At 41.4% G+C, this 20505-nt stretch overlaps 1 protein-coding gene across 7 annotated transcripts in view; it reads left to right on the top strand.

Annotated features, from left to right (window-relative positions):
- itsn1 (intersectin 1 (SH3 domain protein)) overlaps nucleotides 1–20505 on the top strand; it is a 203961-nt gene that overhangs the window by 142110 nt on the left and 41346 nt on the right. For all 7 annotated transcript variants that reach the window (XM_072585590.1, XM_072585589.1, XM_072585594.1 and 4 more), the window contains 5 exons: nucleotides 5000–5166; nucleotides 7028–7073; nucleotides 10639–10760; nucleotides 11326–11446; nucleotides 15496–15687. In XM_072585590.1, coding sequence (XP_072441691.1) covers nucleotides 5000–5166; nucleotides 7028–7073; nucleotides 10639–10760; nucleotides 11326–11446; nucleotides 15496–15687 — 648 coding nt within the window. The remainder of the gene's footprint in view (nucleotides 1–4999; nucleotides 5167–7027; nucleotides 7074–10638; nucleotides 10761–11325; nucleotides 11447–15495; nucleotides 15688–20505) is intronic.

The following is a 20505-nucleotide window of genomic DNA, read 5'->3' as shown; positions in this document are numbered from 1 at the left end:
GTGTGCAATTCTGGTCTCCTTCCTATCTGAAGGATGTGAAACTTGAAAGGGTTCAAAAAGGATTTACAAGGATATTGCCAGGGTTGGAGGATTTGAGCTATAGGGAAAGGTTGAATAGGCTGGGGCTGTTTTCCTGGAGCGTCGGAGGCTGAGGGGTGACCTTATAGAGGTTTATAAAATCAAGAGGCATGGAAAGGGTAAACAGACAAGGTCTCTTTTCTGGGAAGGGGGAGTAGAGAACTAGAGAGCATAGTTTTAGGGTGAGAGGGGAAAGATATACAAGGGATCTAAGGGGTAACCTTTTCATGTAGACTCTGGTGCGTGTGTAGAGGCTGGTACAATTGCAACATTTTAAGGCAAATGGATGGATATATGAATAGGAAGGAATTGGAGGGATATGGGCCAGGTGGTGGCAGACGGGACTAGATTGGGTTGGGATATCTGCTCGGCATGGACAAGTTGGACCAAAGGGTCTGTTTCCATGCTGTACATCTCTATGAATCTGACTTTTATTTTTGCTTTCTTCACATTTTACTGTGTCCAGACAACCACGCTCAACATTGTTAGCCTATACCTTCTAGACTTTTCAGTCCCTCACCACATGTTCATCAGAAATAAGCCTTTCCAATGAGTATTTTGTATAACAAAGGAAGGAGAAGAGCAGAAGAACTGAGAACCTTTTAGATTGAGGTGCTATGATGGAAGACAGCAATTTTGAAACTATACTAGGTGTAGACAGGTGTGCTTTGCTGCTCCTTTCAAGGAGAATACCACAGAAACAGCAATGAATTTTTTTGTGACTAAAATTCAGGAAACTTGTGCCCTTCTGCATTTAGAGTTAACATTTCATTCACAAGTTGCCCAACACCCCCAAAGAAAAAATCTTGAAATACAGGAAGCAACTTTATTTCAGACAGTGAACTCCCAGAGTTTGTCTCCTTTTGAAATGGAGGAAACATTCTGCTGATCCCAAATTGCCAATTTGTTTTCCTTAGTTCAAAAGAATGCTACTTTAAAGGGCGTCATTTAGTTCAGTTGGCTGGATGTCAAGCAATGCAGAGCAACGCCAGTTGCATGGGTTCACTTTGTGGCTGAGGTTACCATGAAGGACTATCCTTTGTTCCTCCAAGGTATGGTCACCCTCAGATTAAAACAACGCTAGTTGTCTTTGTGTAATGAGAGCACAGTCCTATGGTCCAGGAGAACTATGATGACTTTACTAATACTTTATTAACCACAGTTTGAGCTTACATTGTATTTTCAAGATTGTCTGTTCTAAATCTCAATTACATGCAAATTTAAAATGTTGATTTTAATAAATGAAGTTCATAGGAATATCCTGTTGAGACATCGGGTTTTTAAGCTGCTCTCTGAACTGTGAAGCTAAGTAGTACAAAATGATTGCATGTAGAAATTCAGATATCGTTCATATTTTTAAAACATTTGTCAAAATGATTTTGTGTGCTCCTATCGGATGTCTTTCAGCAAGTGCACCTTTTCACTGATCTGAGGACTTTGTCATACATTGAGTTTCAAGTCTGTGATAAAGTTAGGTGCTGTTGATTTTGGCTTTCGAGGTAGCCATGGTAGAATCTGTAGAAATTTGGGTTTAATTTTTCAAAAGACACAAAAAGACATCTGGGAAAATGAGCTGTTTTCTTCAGCTTCTTTGAAAACTAGGCAAAGAACTTCACTGAATAAAGCTTGACAAGAATCACTAAATCATTAAACTGCAGAATTCTGTCCATGGATTGAAATAGCCTTTCTTCCCTTCAAGCACAGCCGTGATGGAAGCATCTGAAAGCAATAAGCTAGAACCATTAAGTGCTGGCAAGTAGCAGAACACTCTTCGGCACTGATTAGGAAATTTTTGTCTCCTTTACAATTTGCAATATCAGGGAGAATGGTCTAATTTTTTTTGGAATGCATACAACAGTTTGGCTAAACAACAATCTTGATCCAGCATTTTTTAAAAAGTTTCTCTGCATTGTATTGATAATTATCTACTTGAAGTGCATATATTAGTGGTCCTCTTCGATGTAAATGTAAATTTGAAGTAGTCTATTTTTGGTGCCATATTTGAAGTGAAAGTAAACTGAAATAGTGTGTAGTTTAATGAACTAATGTGTGATCATTCTTGGTTTAGTTGCATTACACTCGCACTGAAGTCTGTAGTCATATTTCTTAATTTCTAGTGAGGCACAAAGCTGTAATGTGCTCTGAATGATTGACTACAAATATTTGTAGTCAATTTTAGGCAATAAATATCTATTTTGGCCTTTATCTCAGTCAGGACCAAATCTGAGACTGAATCCAAGATTGAATAGCGGAAATTAGTTAGTTGAAATTATCGGCAAATTGTGCTCTTTTGGTGGAAGTGCAGATGAATTAAGGGAAGGTTATTGAAAAATTTGGAGCAGAGGGATAATTACTTTACTTTCATCTTCGTGCCCTGACTTACTGAGATCAAGTCACTGTACCACTGGCTGACTAAGGTTAGGCTCAATAGATTGTCCTCTTTCTGGTGGACATTGGTACAATATGAATTTGCTAAATACGAGTTCCAAATTATTCCAATCTAGTGCAGAACCTCTTTCTTCCCTTGTTTTATTTGGATGAAATTAAATTGGTGTCCTTGCCTGAGAATGCTGAAAGTAAACTAGGTGACAATAAAAGTGCCTTTTTTTTTAATGTATGAAAATCCTTAAATAGGCAAAATTGCCTTTGTTTTTGCTAGTAATGTTATCATGACATCGAGCTATAGTGTCAGGGAATCTCTAAATGTGTAAGGGGTGCACATGGCATCAAAATGCGGTTTTATCTGATCTAAACTGTACACTAGTCATTGTATTTAAATTGCATAGTTTTGTAGTAAGTTAGAATTATCCAAAAATGAATTAAATATAATTTGAAACTAAGAATTAACAGTTTTGTTAGTCACGAATCTATTATAAGAGTTAAAACAAGTTTGATGTCATGGATTTACTATTTCTCAGTTACTGCAAAAAGGCATATGTTGGATTCTGCTTAATGTGCTTGACATATGGAAAGATTAACATTGTAGCAAATTGCACATTTCTTTTACAATGTAACTGTTCTCAAAATTTCATACCCATTAGAATGAATTGCCATTAATTGGGTAGCCATTTCTACACATAATCAAAAAAAGGTATTGGGGTCATAGTTTCTTTTGGTCTCCAGTGGTAGCACAAAGTGCATTTTGAACATCTTTACTTTTGCCTTCCCACAAGCATTCTAACCCTTACAAATACAAACTGAAGTCTTCAAGAAATGGAACAGGTTAAAAACAATGACTGCAGATGCTGGAAACCAGATTCTGGATTAGTGGTGCTGGAAGAGCACAGCAGTTCAGGCAGCATCCAAGGAGCTTCGAAATTGACGTTTTGGGCAAAAGCCCTTCATCAGGAATAAAGGCAGTGAGCCTGAAGCGTGGAGAGATAAGCTAGAGGAGGGTGGGGGTGGGGAGAGAGTAGCATAGAGTACAATGGGTGAGTGGGGGAGGGGATGAAGGTGATAGGTCAAGGAGGAGAGGGTGGAGTGGATAGGTGGAAAAGAAGATAGGCAGGTAGGACAAGTCAAGGAGACAGTTACTGAGCTGGAAGTTTAGAACTAGGGTGAGGTAGGGGAAGGGGAAATGAGGAAGCTGTTGAAGTCCACATTGATGCCCTGGGGTTGAAGTGTTCCGAGGCGGAAGATGAGGCGTTCTTCCTCCAGGCGTCTGGTGCTGAGGGAGTGGCGATGAAGGAGGCCCAGGACCTCCATGTCCTCGGCAGAGTGGGAGGGGGAGTTGAAATGTTGGGCCACGGGGCGGTGTGGTTGATTGGTGCGGGTGTCCCGGAGATGTTCCCTGAAGCGCTCTGCTAGGAGGCGCCCAGTCTCCCCAATGTAGAGGAGACCGCATCGGGAGCAACGGATACAATAAATGATATTAGTGGATGTGCAGCTAAAACTTTGATGGATGTGGAAGGCTCCTTTAGGGCCTTGGATAGAGGTGAGGGAGGAGGTGTGGGCACAGGTTTTACAGTTCCTGCGGTGGCAGTGGAAAAGTGCCAGGATTGGAGGGTGGGTTGTTTGGGGGGGTGGACCTGACCAGGTAGACCTGGCACCTTCCCCTGCCACTGCAGGAACTGTAAAACCTGTGCCCACACCTCCTTCCTCGCCTCTACCAAGGCCCGAAAGGAGCCTTCCACATCCATCAAAGTTTTACTTGCACATCCACTAATATCATTTATTGTATACGTTGCTCCCAATGCGGTCTCCTCTACATTGGGGAGACTGGGCGCCTTCTAGCAGAGCGCTTCAGGGAACATCTCCAGGACACCCGCACCAATCAACCACGCCGCCCCGTGGCCCAACATTTCAACTCCCCCTCCCACTCTGCCGAGGACATGGAGGTCCTGGGCCTCCTTCACCGCCGCTCCCTCACCACCAGACGCCTGGAGGAAGAACGCCTCATCTTCCGCCTCGGAACACTTCAACCCCAGGGCATCAATGTGGACTTCAACAGTTTCCTCATTTCCCCTTCCCCCACCTCACCCGAGTTCTAAACTTCCAGCTCAGTAACTGTCTCCATGACTTGTCCGGACTTGTCCTACGTGCCTATCTCCTTTTCCACCTATCCACTCCACCCTCTCCTCCTTGACCTATCACCTTCATCCCCTCCCCCACTCACCCATTGTACTCTATGCTACTTTCTCCCCACCCCCACCCTCCTCTAGCTTATCTCTCCACCCTTCAGGCTCACTGCCTTTATTCCTGCTGAAGGGCTTTTGCCCGAAACGTCGATTTCGAAGCTCCTTGGATGCTGCCTGAACTGCTGTGCTCTTCCAGCACCACTAATCAAGAAACGGAACAGGTCAGGCAGTTCTGAAGAAGTCATTCCAGACCTACAGAGATCTTCCAACACTGTTTATTTCCAAAGTTCTGTGTTCATATTCTCTGCAATTGTTCAAACTGCTTTCTCCTCTCCATTTCATAGAATTTGTTGCTATGTACACGTATGAAAGTAATGAACCTGGGGATTTAACTTACCAGCAAGGTGATGTGATTCTTGTGACAAAGAAAGATGGTGACTGGTGGACAGGAGTTGTCGGAGAAAAAGTGGGGGTCTTCCCATCCAACTATGTCAGACCAAAAGACTCTGAGGTAAATTTTCCCTTCTGTTCCTTTCAGCCCAGAAAGCAGCTCTTATTAGTTGTCTTCTGCAAGGTTAAGTGTTTGCCCTCTGAGTAAAGTGACAAAAATTTGTTGTGGCAGCTATTGTACTACTTTGTATCATTTAAGTTCAATTCTGATTTTTTTACTTAAATCATGTGGTGCAGTATCATTGTTTGTCAAATCACATGGTACATGAACCCATTTTTCATTTTATGGACCAATCATCAGCTTGAAAGCAGGTAGCCTACTTGTAATATAATTGGGGCCCTTAGTGGTAACTAATGCCTAATTAAGGACCTCATCAATCATGGTAATCATTTAATGAATGGTGAGAGAGGCTGGTGTTTAACATCCAAGCTGACCTTGGTCAGAGTATTGAGTACAGGAGTTTTCATGTTTCAGCTGTACAAGACATTGGTTAGACTATGTTTGGAATATTGTGTGCAATTCTGTTCTCCTTTCTATCAGAAGGATTTTGTGAAACTTGAAAGGGTTCAGAAAAGATTTACAAGGATGTTGCCAGGGTTGGAGAATTTGAGCGATAGGGAGAGGTTGAATAGGCTGGAGTGTCAGAGGTTTACAAAATCATGAGGGACACGGATAGGATAAATAGACTAAGTCTCTTCCCTGGGGTGGGGGAGAACTAGAGGCCATAGGTTTAGTGTGAGAGGGGAAATATAAAAAAGACCTGAGGGGCAATTTTTCATGCAGTGGGGTAAGTGTATGGAGTGAGCTGTCAGAAGAAGTGGTGGAGACTAGTACAGTTGCAACATTTAAAAGGCATTTGGATGGGTATGTGAATAGGAAGAGTTTGGAGGGATATGGGCAGGGTGCTGGCAGGTGGGACTAGAATGGGTTGGTATGGACGAGTTGGACCGAAGGGTCTGTTTCTGTGCTGTACATCTGTGATTCAAGACCTGTTTAACTCTTTGGAATGCTGGGCACTTCGGGTGGAGGGGGTTCTTTTTGTCCAATTGTTGGTTCCATTTGGATAACCCACATCCCTCCAATCAAAACAAAAGGCCCATTCAGTCTGACTTTTCAGTATGGCTTCAGTGAAGTTCATAAATGTGGCTGATTGCCCGTGTTGCTAAATAGCACCTCCTTGGCTTATCATTAGAAGCAACTTTGGCCCCCCTCCTGCTTGTTGCTGGAGCCTCTGAGATGGTGTTTTCTCCTGGAGGTGAATGGAAGTCTTGCCTCTTGCAACTCAAAGGGCACTGCCTGAAAATTAAACTAGTTAAGATGTTTAACAGAAGTGGGCTCACCTCTGATGCTTGTGCCATGTTGCAGGGAATGCAGTCAAGCCCATGTCTGCTCACATGTCTCATGGAAGCTTCTGGAAACTGAAAATGGTCAATCACTAAAGAGATAGCTTTACTTTCTGAATTGAACTGGGTGAATTTTACACTCAGCTTTCTTGTATTAGAATCTGGACAATTTTAAAAGTGAATTATTTGCCAAGGTTTTGAAGTTTGAACTTTTCTGTTTGTTGGCATCTTGAAATGTATTCTAACCCATAGCAAACTGAGTGGGAACTTATTTTTGTTTCCATTCCTGTTTTCATTCCTGACTTCTGATGTACTATTTGAACAAGGTTATTCACTCAGTCATTAGTAGTTACAGTCAAATTCTAAAATTGTATGCACTTTATATATTTTTAGATTGTGCCCCATTGAGTAATACCAGTTTGTTTCATGAATGGAACAAAATTACGTTGTAATAAATTATTGACTTGTGCTGTGTTCTTTGCAAGTGGGATAACATGAATAAGTGCAAATGATTTGGAGGTCTTATGTATTTTTTTTAACTACAACTTGTGGTCACATGAAAACTGTCTTCATTGCAGGGACCTGGACAAACTGGGAAGAGTGGAAGCCTAGGAAGAAAGCCTGGTATGTCTTTGATATACTTCTGTGTACAAATCCAGCTTTTAAACTTTTCAGGAATTTTTTCAAAAGACAATCACTCTAATTTGGCACTGCAAATGACCAGAAGGTTTATAATCAAAAACACGAAAAGGAATTGCTGGAAGAACTTAGGAGCTCTAACAGCATCTGTATTGAGAAAGCAGAACTATCATTTTGGGTCCTTCTTCAGAAGAGCTAATGGTTTTTGTGGTGCTGTTCGCCGAGCTGGGAATTTGTGTTGCAGACATTTCGTCCCCTGTCTAGGTGACATCCTCAGTGCTTGGGAGCCTCCTGTGAAGCGCTTCTGTGATCTTTCCTCCAGCATTTGTAGTGGTTTGAATCTGCCTCTTCCGGTTGCCAGTTCCAGCTGTCCGTTGCAGTGGTCGGTATATTGGGTCCAGGTCAATGTGCTTATTGATTGAATCTGTGGATGAGTGCCACGCCTCTAGGAATTCCCTGGCTGTTCTCTGTTTGGCTTGTCCTATAATAGTAGTGTTGTCACAGTCGAATTCATGTTGCTTGTCCTACTATAGGACAAGCCAAACAGAGAACAGCCAGGGAATTCCTACAGGCATGGCACTCATCCACAGATTCAAATCAATAAGCACATTGACCTGGACCCAATATACCGACCACTGCAATGGACAGCTCGAACTAACAACCGGAAGCGGCAGATTCAAACCACTACAAATGCCGGAGGAAAGATCACACAAGCGCTTCATAGGAGGCTCCCAAGCACTGAGGATGTCACCTAGACAGGGGACGAAACGTCTGCAACACAAATTCCCAGCTTGGCAAACAGAACTACAACAACGAGCACCCGAGCTACAAATCTTTTTTCACAAACTTTGAGCTAATGGTTTGCTAGGATATTTTGGAGCTCAATCACATTGTTGTGGATCTGGAATCACATGGAGGCCATTTCAGCATGCTAACTGGTATTAGTCCCATATCCCTAAAGGTCTCAGTGAGCGAGATGGATTTTTATGACAGTCCGTGAACATAGTATTGCTGAGACTGTAGCATTTCCAGGCTTACTAGTTGAATTTAAATTCCACCAGCTACCATTGAGATTTGAACCCATGGCCTCAGCATTAGCCTGGACCTCTGGATTGTTACTTTAGTGACAATACTATACGCCCTACTGGAATGAGCATGTATGTTGTATGAGCATGCAGGCAGGGCCTGACAGCTCGTCTGAGATGAGTGTCTCTGATAATGCAACCAGCTGTCAGGACCACACAAAGTTAAGTTCCATTGAGGTGGGAATGTAACCAATTGAAATAGGTGAATAACAGTCAATCTGCATTCAACAAGGCTTCTCCAGTAGTAATGAGACAGATGTCTATAGAGTCTTTTTCCAGTTGTGCAGAGGAATTAAAACGTCAGGATACTGGGAGATCTTATTTGTCCTTTAAATAGTCCAGTGGGAATTTTTGTCTCGTGAATAGACAGATCCATCTTCATGCCTTATCAGAAATTTCCATTTCAGTTTCAAAAAGTTAAAAATGTGATTTGAATATGATGGTAAGTTGAGAACAAGGAAGGCAATGGGATTAGATTATTGCATGCTGCAAAGGAGGAGACAGTTAGATATTTAAGCTGGAAAGAGAACTAGAGCTTTCTGAAGAAGTCATTTGTAACTTTTCTCACCTTCCTGCCTGCATGGCTGCTAGACATCCATGGAATTTTGCAGAAAATAAATTATACTAGTAATTCTGCAGAGACTAGTTAATGGGAAGCTTTACCTAGCTGTTTCACTTTATAACAAATGACTCATCTTGGACTTGACAAGATGGATGCTAAGAAATGTAAAACTAATCTGTGCAACATTGTGTGTGAATGTAGCTGTGTAACTCTGAAAATACCACCAAGATAAAAAGCGAATTCAATGATCTTGATTTGTTCCAAAGAAAATTAGATGGCTTTCTTTGCCAAAATATTTTGGGGTTCGTAAATGAGACTTAGTAAGTGTAGAGTGCTTTGGAGGTGCAAGTGACTTTACACCTATGACTTCCTGCAGTTTTCCACCAAAGATTGGTTCTTTGCCTAATGCCTGCATCTTTTGAGTAAATTATCACAGCCCTGTTCTTTATATAGTCAAACGTTGGACATATCACTTAGACTGGTGTCAGCATCTTTAAGAAATCCTGATGCACTGACTCCATGGAATTAGCCAGGCAACTTCGATAGTCAATTCATTTGCTCCCGGGACCTTCTGAGAAAATCTTTGGTTCTGAAATAGAAAAAGCTTGGTCTAACTCCTTGGCAACTTGTGCATCTGAACTATACCCTGAGCTGACTGAACCCTTTACCCTGTTGCCTACCTCTCCTTTTACATCTGCGCATTCACTCATACACCACCATACTGAAAGGGAGTTTAGCCCATGCGCTAAAAAAGGGGGCGTGGCTTGGCCGATTCTCCTGTCTTCACCACCACCACCACCAGTCAGTCTCCTCGCCCCCAGACTTCCTCTGAAAAATTCAGCCTTGAAGGGCCCCTGAACGTTTCTGAAGAGATTGGTATGAGAAGTCTGAAATAGTAGTACAAAGCTCTCCTGCTTAAAAAAAGGTAGGAGTCAAGAAAACATTGTTGCTCCTCAAAGAGGTTGGCCCGTGGTTTGTCAATAACTTCATTGTTCCGCTATTAGAACTTTGGGTGGTCAAAGGCAAAGTAGATTTTTTTTTTGCTTTTTGTTTTGGAGCATATGGTGGGAGAGCAAAATATCTGAAGAGTTTGCTGTTGCTTTGCCCACCTGTATTGATGCCCATCTTTTCTCACAGATTTGATTCTAAATCCATTGAGATTGTCTGTTCATCAGTTCTGATGAAGTGTCACTGAACTCAGTGTTAACTCTGCTTTCTCTCCACAGATGCTGCCATACCTGCTGAGTTTCACCAACAATTTCTGCATTTGTTTCAGAACTCCAGCATCAGCAGTTTTTTGTTTTATTTTAATACATTAACTTGAACTGCTTTCTTGTTGAGTGCTGGCAGTTTTCAATGAGTTGACCTCAAGCAGCTGGTGGCAATACTCAAGAATGATGGCTATACAAGACCAAATTTTGGAAAGGTTCTTTTTACTGGGGATCTTCCTGGCAGCAGACCTCTGTGAATTTGGCAAACTTTGCTGGTTGCATGAGACCTATATACAGAGGAACCTCAATGTTTGGTGAATCGAATGCCAGATAACCTAGCTTAACAAGGCACCGGGTCCTTGTGACCTTAACAGATAATTCAATATTTGGATAATGGAGGCTTCTCTGAATTGGTGATAAACACCACTAATGTGTAGGTGACGATGTATAAAAGCAGTATGAATTTAAAGTTTCTTCAAAGACTCTGGCTGAGATCCTCAACTATGGAGGTATGACTTCTGTGTTGTATAAAAGCTTGTGACAAAGATATCATTGACTGGCAGAAAATATCAATGATCCTCCTTGAAAAGACTTTCTTCCTGTTATAAGATCATTCTGGAAAGACCCCCTACCCCCGATAGTTTTGATTCATTCTGTTTAGTTCATATTCCAATATCATCTGCTTTTTACAGAAATTGCTCAAGTGATAGCTCCTTATACAGCAACTGGTGCTGAGCAACTTACCCTGGCACCTGGTCAGCTCATTCTCATTCGCAAGAGAAATGCTGGTGGATGGTGGGAAGGGGAGCTTCAGGTGGGTAGTCCATTTATTTTGCTGTAATTTTTCCTTTAGTGATTTAATTTGTCTAGGGCAAACAAATGTTGCTAAGCATGAATCAGGAAGATCTTGTTTGTTTTGTTTGCTTGTTAATATGTTCATTATTTGGGTAGTTTATGACAGTTGCAGTTTGTCAACTCCGTTAACCTCTCTACAAATTACCAGTGTTAAAGTTCCATTTTGACTCTCTTCTCTGGATGTTGTGCACTGCTGAAGCTCCAACCAAGCGCAGTAGCATGGGCTGTCCTGTCCACACTGGCAATGTAGTGCATTGGTGCCACCAAAAGTAGGCAATGTCTAAAGCTGGTTAAGTGGACGATCAGTATTACAGTTTAAAAATATAACCTTGGAAGGTCCTCTCGTATTGGGGCATTTACTCTTTCACTTCTGGGTTCCAAGTTTAGCTCAAATTTATAACCTAGTGATTGGTCTGCTGTTTATTCTTCAGTTTGATTTATGACTGCACTTCTAATTATCCAACAGTGTATAGTTTGGGATTGTCTTTTGTACTATTGAATTTCGGGGCTTTGCTTTTTTATAGGCTCGAGGAAAGAAGCGACAAATAGGATGGTTTCCTGCCAATTATGTGAAGCTTCTCAGCCCTGGAACAAATAAAAGTACTCCAACTGATGCTGCAAGACCACCCACAACAATAAATGTTTGTAAGTTTGTCTCAGCATTATACAAACATCTTGCTTTATCAGTGTGATCATGGAATAAAGTTAATAATAACATAGTAACATTGCAAGCTGTTTAATTCTCATTATATTCAAGTCTTTTGTTATTTCCTCATGGGAAGGCATCATTGCCCTCCAAGGATCCCCTGGTATCCAGTGTTATTGATGGGTTTTAAATGGTGCGTTTGTTGCATGAAGTCTCTGCGCAGATTTAGGTTCCTTTCTAAAGAAGTGCTGGCTTCCAGTTTTCACATTACCCAACTTTGTAGAATCTGTAGAACTAGCTTTTCGCAGTTTTCTTTCCTCATTCTCTGTCACCTCTTGACCAGAGTAGTGGGGAACAGGAGTTAACTGTGAGGTTACTGGTTAGAGTCAAGATTAGAGTGGTACTGGAAAAGCACAGCAGGTCAGGCAGGATCCGAGGAGCAGAAAAATTGACATTTTGGGCCAAAACCCTTCATCAGGAATGAGGCTGGGAGCCTCTGAGGTGGAGAGATAAATGGGAGGGAATGGAGCTGGGGAGAAGGCAGTTGATTATGTGATAGGTGGATGGAGATGGGGCTAAAGGTGATTGTTCAGAGGGGACAGTGGAGCGGATAAGTGGGGAAGGAAGATGGACAGTTGGGACAGGTCATGAGGGCGGTGCTGAGCTGGAAGGTTGGAACTAGGGTAAGGTGGGGGAAGAGAAATGAGGAAACTGGTGAAGTCCACATTGATGCCCTGGAGTTGGAGGGTCCCGAGGCGTTCTTCCTCCAGGCGTTGGGTGGTAAGGGAGTAGCGATGGAGGAGACCCAGGACTTGCATGTTCTTAGCAGAGTGGGAGGGGGAGTTGAAATGTTCGGCCATGGGGCAGTGGGATTGATTGGTGTGGGTGTCCCAGAGATGTTCTCTGAGACGCTTTACAAGTAGGTGTGCTGTCTCCCCAATGAAGAGGAGACCACATCAGGAACAACGGATACAAGAAATGACCTTGGTGGATGTGCAGGTGAAACTTTGGATGTGGAAGGCTCCTTTGGGGCCTTGGACAGAGGTGAGGGGGGGGGAGGTGTGGGTGCAGGTTTTGCAATTCCTGTGGTGGCAGGGGAAGGAGGAGAGGGTAGACTATTAGGGGGCATGGATCTGACCAGGTAGTTACTGAGGGAATGGTCTTTACAGAAAGCGGATAGGGGTGGGGAGAGAAATATACCTGTGGTGATGGTGTCTGTTTGTAAGTGGCGGAAATGTCGGTGGATGATGGGATCTATACGGAGGTTGGTGGAGTGGAAGGTGAGGACCAGGAGGGTTCTGTCCTTGTTGCGGTTGGAGGGAAAGGGTTCAAGGGCGGAGGTGTGGGACCTGGATGAGATGTGTTGGAGGGCATCGTCAACCACACAGGAGAGGAAAGTGCGGTTTTTAAAGAAGGAGGCCATCTGGTGTGTTCTGTGGTGGAACTGGTCCTCCTGGGAGCAGATGCAGCGGAGATGGGGGAATTGTGAATAGGGGGTAGAATGTTTGCAGAAGGCAGGGCGAGAGGTGGTGTAATCCGGGCAGCTGTGGGAGTTGTTGGGTTTGTAGAAAATGTCAATGTTAAGTCAGTCACTGTTGATGGAGAAATTAGATTAGATTCCCTACAATGTGGAAACAGGCCCTTCAGCCCAACAAGTCCACACTGACCCTCCGAAGAGTAACCCACCCATCTCTGACTAATGCACCTAACAACTATGGGCAATTTAACATGGCCAATTCACCTGACCTGCACATCTTTGGAATGTGGGAGGAAACCCACACAGAATGTGCAAACTCCACATAGACAGTCGTCCAAGGCTGGAATCGAACCTGGGACCCTGGTGCTGTGAGGCAGCAGTGCTAACCACTGAATCACCGTGCTGCCTCCAGGAAGGGAAGAGACGTGTCAGAGATGGTCCAGGTGAATTTAAGGTCAGGGTGGCATGTGTTGGTGAAGTTGAAGAACTGTTCAACCTCCTCGTGGGAGCACAAGTTGGTGCCGATACAGTCATCAATGTGGCAGAGGAAAAGGTGGGGAGTGGTGCTGATGTAACTCCGAAAGATGACTGTTCTACGTAGCCAACAAAGAGACAGGCATAGCTGCGGCCCGTGCAGGTGCCCAGGGCTACCCCTTTTGTTTGGAGGAAGTGGGAGGATTCAAAGGAAAAAAGGTTAAGGGTGAGGACCAGTTAAGCCAAACGAATGTGTGTGTCAGTGGAAGGGTACTGGTGGCGACATTGGGAGAGGAAGAATTGGAGGGCTTGGAGGCCCTGGTCTTGCGGATGGAGGTGTACAGGGACTGGATGTCCATGGTGAAGATGAAGGGTTGGGGGTCAGGGAAGTGGAAGTCTTGGAAGAGGTGGAGGGAGTGTGTGATATCCCGAACGTATGTGGGAGTTCCTGGACCAGGGGTTATGATAGTATTTGAGGTAGGTGGAGATGAATTCAGTGGGGCAGGAGCAGGCTGAGACGATGGGTTGGCCAAGGTAGTCAGGCTTATGGGTCTTGGGTAGGAAGTAGAATTGGGCGATGTGGGGTTCCTGAACTATGAGATTGGAAGCTGTAGGTGAGAGATCTCCTGAGGTAATAAGGTTATGAATGGTCTGGGAGATGATGGTTTGGTGATGGGTGGGGGTGGGGGAGGTGAGGTCATGGTCAAGGGTGCGGTAGGGGGGTGACTTCAAATTGGCGCCTGGCTTCAGCAGTGTAGACATCACAGTGCACCAAACTACCACTGCACCCCCGCTTGTCTACTGGTTTGATGGTGAGGTTGGGGTTGGAGTAAAGGGAGTGGAGGGCTGACTCTGATCTCCAGCAGCTGCAGTACTTACTTTCTCCCTGTGAGGCAACTGATGAAGATGCAAAGTTTCTCCCAAAATAAAACTATTTACACAGAGGTGTTTTTGTTCAGTAGTGTTCAGGTCACCAGCAATGTCAAAACTGAGGCTTAAAAAGGACTGTGCAACCATCAACAATCAGTCTGAGTTCCACAACAGCCATTGGGGATCGTCGAACAGTTTGGGAAGCTGTGCCTGAGATGTTAGTTGGCAGCATTTAGTCCATTTTTAAGGTCTACCTAATATAAGTAAAGACTGCAGGTGCAAGTGGGATAGCTGAGGACAAAATGCACTTAAAAATGTGGCTATTATTATTGACTCCGTTGTTGGGTAACCTGTTAGTGAGCCAAATGCTGTGCTGAGATATCAATAGGCTGTAAGGACACCAAAACAGATTTGCCTGTTCAGATCGCACACACATGTGGCAGAGCATGAATATTGGGGAAATGTTTGATAAGTGGTAGTGTCTACTAAATTATACCTTGTTTTCCCTTTCCAAGCGCCCCCCTCCCAAAAAAAAAGTCTCCAAACTCCACAGTACAAATAATTTTGTCATTACTAAGATGGGCATTCTGGGAGGTCAGATAGTTACCTTCAGATTATGTAGGAGTTATCATGGATGTTCAACCATCTTGCATTTCTGGCTGGTCATCGTGTGGGTGTTGAAATTTCAACAGAAGTGAAACATTTTGGATTTATTCATCTAATATAAAATGTTTTTCCAAAACTGTCACTTTTTATATTCATTTGGTATTCTGTGATCTGTATCAATGCTCATATTGTTACTACATGGTTTTGCTCAGTTAAAAAAGGTACCATGTATCATGTAAATTTAATAAAGCAATAAGTGACATGATTTTCTGGACATTGTTGACCTCTGTTGCATCTCAGTGATGTTTAATTTGAATTGCATCTTGTGCTCAGGCCGGTTTGGTCAAATCAAAACATCATTTGAGGTCAAAATCAGGATCAAGTTTCACAACTTGTATTTCAGTTCATTGCCTGGAAACATGGCAAAATGCAAGACCAGAAAGTACTGCTCTCCTGTGTAGTCACTCTCAAAAATCTCAATTGTCTGCTTCACCAAGTTTGCTTTGCTGCCAATCTTGAGAATAAATTTCATTTTCTGGGTGCTAGGTCCCAATTTTCAAAGACTTAATGTTGGAATTTCAAAGATTCTATGAATGTACCAATTTCTGTTTCTGTTTGAAGTGTTCCAGGTGATTGGTATGTATGACTACACTGCACAGAATGATGATGAACTTGCGTTTGCCAAAGGACAGATCATCGGTGTTCTCAATAAGGACGATCCAGATTGGTGGAAAGGGGAGCTCAATGGGGTCACTGGTCTCTTCCCATCTAACTACGTGAAGCTAACAACTGATATGGACCCAAGCCAGCAATGTAAGTGGCTGATAAAAGTTTATTATCTAGTCAGTAAGGAACATGCAGCATTGCTGTGATTCTGCTGTGCTGCTGCATTTAATAGTCTCTTTGAAGACCTTCTGTAAAGCAGTTTTTTTTTTCCATTCCCATCCTTTTTTATAGCATGCACGTTTTTATCATTTGCATCATGCTGTACATGCCCGACTCATTTCCTAGCTTGAATTTGCACATGTTTTGTTTGCTTATGTGTTGTGTTTTCCTCCTTTTTCTAGGATCATATGTTGCCCATCCCCCACTCAGGCTTGAAAGTCCTCAAAGAGACCCACTATCCCATATCACTGCCAGAGGGATGATGGGAGATGCAGCCTTGATCATGTGACTTCTGCATGATCATCAACTGGCTACTGACTAGAAGAACACTGCAGAGCAGTTTTACCTCATTTTACTTTAGTTGCGTATAGTCCTAGATAATTTTAGTTTAAGTTTATTAAAAATTTTTAAAAGGATAGTGGGTCCTTTTGTGGCTTTTGCTGCCCCCAATTTATTTCTGCACCTGTGGAAAACACTAGTTTTTTTTTTAAATCAACCCTTTAAAATTAGGACAAACCAATTTTTTTCATTTAAAATAATTTTAAATGCCTGCATGCTTTTGTCTTGCAAAATGACCCACTATCAAGGAATGCTGCATGTGGTATTAACTCTTCAGTATGTCCTCCTTCAAAAACATTTTTTAATTCAGCATCCGTTTATATTTAATAAATATGTCACTGTGTCCAGTATTAAAAATGATGCAAATCATAGCCATTGTGTGAAAGGCGAAGTATTTCTTGAAGGGGTTATTGATACAGTTCCATCCAAGTGTTGTTGTGATAATCCTCAATTAATCTTCCACAGCGTATTAAGCTTTCATCGGCCAATTTCAAATAAAATGTCAAGATAACGACTATGATGTCTTAAAAATGACATAACATCAAGTGCAAAACAAATATATTCTGTGTTGGAGTCCCTTCATTTAAGTTTGCTTCTGCTTTTCAACATGGAAAAATGGTCATTTGAACAAACAATTCTTGACAAGAAAGAATGTATAGAAATACTATCCAATTAACTACAGTGTTTACAAATTGTAATCTTTTAGTGCATTGTATTTATACAAATTAACAAACAATGGAGCTTTTACTTAGAAATGAGACATAAAATTCGATTACGTTCTGTGGCTCAGTTTATGTCACCATCAGGTGCTGTAAGTATGAGGTTAAATACATGCTAAAAGCTTATGTTCCCTTTTAAAATTAGCAATTGTTTCAGGATTTTTTAATTCTCTGCAACATCATTGTTTCCTAAAACAAGCAGTCTAAGTAGTGTTTGTTTCTCATGAGGCTTTTGGGTAGTGCACAAAACAACTGAGGCTCAAATTTGGTTTCATTTGTTTGTGGAAGTATTTCATTGTTATAAATATAAAGTATATATAAATATATATGGAATGACCGGTGTTAAGAACTGGTTATCACATGCATTCTTGAACTACATGTACAGGTAAAAAAATTAAAAGCTCCATTTTGAAATTGACTAATGTGTCTGTTTCTTTATCATGTTTAACTAATACCAGTACTGCATTGTTCCAGAGACATCAAAATTGTGTTAATGACTATTTGTTTTAATCTTTTTAGTACTTGGAAAATCTATGCACTTTAAATTTCCATCTAAACTGGAATATTTCGTCTTTTAATTTTCAAATCATTTAAATCTTCAGAGAGGCAATTTGTTTTGATTTACTTTCTTTCTGGGCTGAAATTTGGGTTGAATTTGAATTTAAAAAACAATGCCATTATAATACCTTGTAATTATTTGAATCATCTTTTGATAACTACCAAAATCTCCATATGTCAGGTGGAGCAATTGCTCCTCTCAAGCATTTTGAAGTATAATGAGATCTTTTTAATTTTTTTTGAAAATTGTACTATATACCTTTTCAGTAAAAATAGAACCAATCGTGTTGAGTTAGTTTGCAAGAGACTTGACCATGCAACTATCAATACTGTTCTGTAATTATCCATAAACCATTGCAGTTGAGACATTGATGACTGTGCCTTGCCAGGAAACTATGTAAACTATCTAATTTTTTCTTGGTGTGCTGGTTGAATTTAAGAATTTCCCATCTGAAGAATGTGGCTTAAATACACCTTGAATGCACATATTATGATTTTTAATGGAGTGCAAATTGCTTATGATGATGGCATCCTCTTTCCAGTCACTGGCTTGGGATGATCTTGATCCCTCTTCTGACCAGCACCCAAACTATCTCACTACAGGAAAGAAGAGTGGGCATGTTTTCAGTGTTTCAATGTATCAACGATTTAGTGTATCAAAGTTTAAACTTAAAGAACTTCATGCCTAATTTCAAAAAGTCCTTTTTAGTTCCTGCAGTCTGACATCATTTAAATGGACGCTGTCCATTAACATTGTATCTGAACATTTTATCATAGCTGGCAATGGAGCAACATATTGTTTTCTGTCATAAAAATCTGTTTCCTTTTTCTTTTGAGTTTTAAATCACAGTTGATTATTTAAGATGACCAAACCTCAACATGGATGGATTTAAACTCAAAGACCAAACAATTGTAATAATGGTTCTGTGAAATACTTGATACTAATTTAAAATTAATTTCACTCAGTGTATATATATTATTTAACATTAAAGACATGCAATGACTGCATGATGTAAGTTTGGTATAGATTGCATCAAGGGGTTGCTTACCAGTTCTATAAGAGTTGCAAGCTTTCCTCTCTTCTGGTGGGATATTTATACCTAATATCAGTATAGTTAGCAAATGGTTTGTGAATGTTCATGACTAAAATTTTACATCTTGTTTGAAATCTAGTTCTAAGTATCTGCCAAGTAACTATAAGCTAAACTCCACATCGGTACCATTTGATCACTTTCTAGTACTAAAAGCTTGCAGCACAGGAGGCATGTAGTCTGTCTGAATACTAGTTGCTGACCTTCCTATTTAGTGGAACTGAGTAAATTAAACTAATCAAAAAACTAGACCACCGATCGAGCAACAATAATTATTGATTACAGATAACTGAGTTATTTCTTTTTAAATGGCCAGAGTTACTTAAAATGAATAGTAAGCGCAGCAGGTCAGGCAGCATCCAAGGAACAGGAGAATCGACGTTTCGGGCATGAGCCCTTCTTCAGGATGCTGCCTTAGGAGATTCCTTGGAGATTGATCTTTAAATATTTGGAGATATTTAAAACTTTTAATGTAACAAGCCCACTAAAATCAGCATAGTTCAAACTTTAGTTAACAGGTAAAAGGCATTTTAAATAAGTTAAGACAAAGATGTGCCTTGTAGGTATAAGCATTCTCACTACTTCCTGCTAAAATGTAGGCCAAGTGTGAGTGAAGTCTGTCTACCTCATGTTTCTCTTGCAGGACCTTTCACTGCCCATCCAATTATTTAGGCACAACATTTGCATCAACCAACAGCTACATTCTATCTCAAGTTCTTGAGTATGTTTATCATTCACAATGCACATCTTTATAATGCCTTCCATATCTGTTATGACAATAAGCTGTCAGAATCCCCAGAGATTTCCTTTACTGACCACTTCAACAGCAGAAATGATCATTATTGAGTCCACAATCTCTTGCTCCTCTGGTCACCAACCTTGTGTTCTTTCCAGTTGTGCAACACATAGTAATAGTCATTGTGCAATCCTCAGAGGCTTGCTTCAACACTAACATTTGTTCAATGTTCGCCAAACAATACTGTTTCATTGGGTGAGAGTTATACTTGTGTTCTCCTTGAATGAATTCTAAATGTTGTGAACTGTCTAAGAAAAAGCACGCTGAAAATGTGTTGCTGGAAAAGCGCAGCAGGTCAGGCAGCATCCAAGGAACAGGAGAATCGACGTTTCGGGCATGAGCCCTTCTTCAGGATGCTGCCTGACCTGCTGCGCTTTTCCAGCAACACATTTTCAGCTCTGATCTCCAGCATCTGCAGTCCTCACTTTCTCCTAAGAAAAAGCACATACTGTTTCAACCCCACTTCAATTATCTTTCTATTTATGCTTCTTAACTGTCGCCCCCAGGTCAAATGTGCACTTCCTGGAGCCTAATCATGTCACAAGTCAGAAACCATGAACAGACTTTAAAAATCCTCATCAGCCAACTTTGTTCTTCAAGGTTCTGTGCACAAAACAAAAAGTCTTTCCCCAGTGCATGGGTCGTCACCAACAGTTGCAGAAGCAATTCAGTGCATCACTAAATTTGCATGTACAAATGCTTAACATTGTAGCCTCCGACTTTGGTGTTTGCTGTCATTAAATTGGTAGCTTTGGAGTATAATTCCAGAGAAAGCCAATCAAATTACAGCATTGAGCAATCAGTGTATCATTCAGGTCTATGTATAATTTTAAAAATGCTTGTCAATGCAGTTTGTGTACACTAAGCAGCCTGCCTTCATTTCTGAAGATGCTCTTCTTCAATTCTGGAGTAATAAAACAACCTTTCAACAGTGAGATTATTCAGTCTATTTGGAACTTTCTTTCCAATGAGCTTTCATCAAACCATGACTTGCCTTTGCTTTTTGTTCTGTTTAGCTTTGAGCACTTAAGTTTGGACATTGTCTTTGCAATTGGCCAGACAGCCTGGATTACCTCACAATTTATTTTTGTCTTGTGTACTTGTGAAGGCACATTGAAATTGATTTCAAAAATCACTGTTTCTCAAATCCCTCCATAGACTCCAACCCTGTCTATCTTTGTAATCCCCTGCACTCCTCCAATTCTGGCCTTTTGTACGTTCCCAATTTTCTTCACTGTGCAGT

The sequence above is a fragment of the Chiloscyllium punctatum genome, chromosome 15 (assembly GCF_047496795.1).
Source record: "Chiloscyllium punctatum isolate Juve2018m chromosome 15, sChiPun1.3, whole genome shotgun sequence".
Taxonomy (NCBI): domain Eukaryota; kingdom Metazoa; phylum Chordata; class Chondrichthyes; order Orectolobiformes; family Hemiscylliidae; genus Chiloscyllium; species Chiloscyllium punctatum.
This window is presented reverse-complemented; position numbering and strand designations above follow the sequence as displayed.